General features: G+C 42.3%; 1 protein-coding gene across 1 annotated transcript in view; it reads right to left on the bottom strand.

Moving 5' to 3' along the window:
• The window catches only part of LOC101847242 (serine/arginine repetitive matrix protein 1), a gene marked incomplete in the record, with an annotated part of 20,413 nt that overhangs the window by 9,713 nt on the left and 8,534 nt on the right, over positions 1 to 2,166 (bottom strand). The window contains 1 exon segment of the mRNA XM_013090868.2: positions 894 to 1,005. Within this exon segment, the coding sequence (XP_012946322.2) occupies positions 894 to 1,005 (112 nt within the window).

Here is a 2,166-nt window from a genome sequence, read left to right on the forward strand (position 1 = left end):
CTACCCAGGAAAATAACCCTTCCACAAAAACTATTTGATCAATCTTTATGCATTTTAAAAAATTCATTGCTGAATAAATTGTCTAACAATATATTTAATTGAATGCACAACAATAGTTTAAATAACTTGGTATGGATTAAACAGAGTAATTCTTTCTATAAAGATAGCGAAGCAGAATGCGAGAATACTCGTCGCTAGTATGGTGGGCGGGGCCTGGGTTTCATGAATATTCTCGGTTTTTTTATAGTAAAGGGTTTTACGGTGCTCGCAACTGCATTAGGTCATATGAGCGCCAAGAGGTGGGTGTTAACAGAGAAGTCTTTACAGGGAATCAGACTTATTCTGCTCACCTCTCTAGCTTCAACAGCACAAAGTCTGCTTCGACTATCAAGGCACCCCGGAAATAGCAGGTCACAAGATAGTGACAAACATACAAAAGAAGTAGAGGAAAATGACAATAGTAAGGATTAGGAAGAAAAAGCAGCAGTTCCCTGTGGTAGATCGGGCACAGTAATGAGCGTGACATTAGTCAGCCCATTTACAATTCTACTGTGCTTGAACGAGAAATGCCCCCCCTTTGGGAATGGCCTAAAGACACTACAGTCAGTGGCACTGACCCGGGGGGGGGGGGGGATATTCTCGTCCATAGCACTGAACGAGTTACTACATTTAAACAGTGAGCCAATGATATACTGTACAGTCCTTCTGGGACATCCATCGACAAACTTCAACAACATAACTTGAGCCAGCTGAACCTCTTTGAAATTCCGTTTAAAAAATGATCGCTCAAGAGCGCGCTCTTCTTGTGAGCCAAGGTGCGTTCTATTAGCCGGAGACCAGCGTATTCCACCAAGCCGTGAGCCGTGAGCCGTGAGCTGAAGGAGCAAACTTACCTGGGTGATGTTTCGCTTTTCTGGCCCCTTTGGATCCGAGGTGTGACTTTCTCCCTGGGAGTCTCCGAGATGGTGTCGAGTGTCGCGTCCACAGGGGTCACCCCTCGCGAGCCTGACCAAGGAAAAAGGGACAAACATTTCTATTTCATTATGAGCACTGGAGGAGCACAAAAAGACGCACTGCGCGCTCATATGACCGTATGCAGATGCTGTTGTTGTTGTTTTCAAATCCCTTTAGCTGCGAGCATTTCGCTCTTGGCAGCGCAACGCCTCCCTTAAGTAACCACATGTCTTTGTCATCTGGTCAACACCAAACCTTATGTAGATAGGAGTGACATAAAACTCTGTTTGTTTAGTACGGCGTTTATGGCGCTCGCATATGCATAAAGTCATATGAGCGCGCGGAACAAGTTGGTTTTTTCTAATTAGCTCATTGATCAGCCTGATTCTTGTCAATATTACTAATTAAAATCTTTTAAAGCGCTAAAAATCGAGTGCAAATAGATTTTAAAATATAAAACAACTTTCTAAATTACACTTTAAAATTTCAAACAATCTATTTTAATAACTTCCCATAAAGACCATTAATGACCTTCATAAACTCTAAAATTCTGTTGGGAACAACGACGGAAAAAATATCTTTCAATTTTTTGCATTTTAAGTATTTCCTTTGGGTCTCTCCGAAGTCTAAACATTCCATTAAAATGTGTCTAATGGTAAAATCTGTGTTGCATCCGACACAGAACGGCTTCTCATCTCCCTGAAGGAGGTATTTGTGTGTTAGGGCCGTGTGTCCGATGCTTAATCGAGTAAAAATGACTACGTCTCTTCTGGAGAGGCCCGAAGGATTCCGAGGTCCCAGCTTGGGTTTAATATTGTGAAGTTTGTTATTTGTTTGTTTTTTCCAATGGCTCTCCCACACACTGATAAGATAAAACTCTTTCCAATCAAGCAAAAAGATGCACTGATTGGAGACCAAGAACAGGAAAATGATCAAGAGAAAGACCAGAAAGACAGTGGGGAGATGACGTCACAGAGCGGACAGGAACAATCTGGACACAGAGAAGGGCAGATAGAACCGAGTGGAGGTCTTTGCTGATGTTGTTGTTGTTGTTGTTTTTGTTGTTGTTGTTGTTTTTGTTGTTGTAGTTGTAGTTGTTGTTGTTGTTGTTGTTGTTGTTGTTGTTGCTGTTGGAGGGCTACCTCCGGTCATGGACCGACAACACCAAGATATACTCTCTCTCTCTCTCTCTCTCTCTCTCTCTCTCTCTCT

The sequence above is a fragment of the Aplysia californica genome, unplaced genomic scaffold, assembly GCF_000002075.1.
Source record: "Aplysia californica isolate F4 #8 unplaced genomic scaffold, AplCal3.0 scaffold01603, whole genome shotgun sequence".
Lineage (NCBI taxonomy): Eukaryota > Metazoa > Mollusca > Gastropoda > Aplysiida > Aplysiidae > Aplysia > Aplysia californica.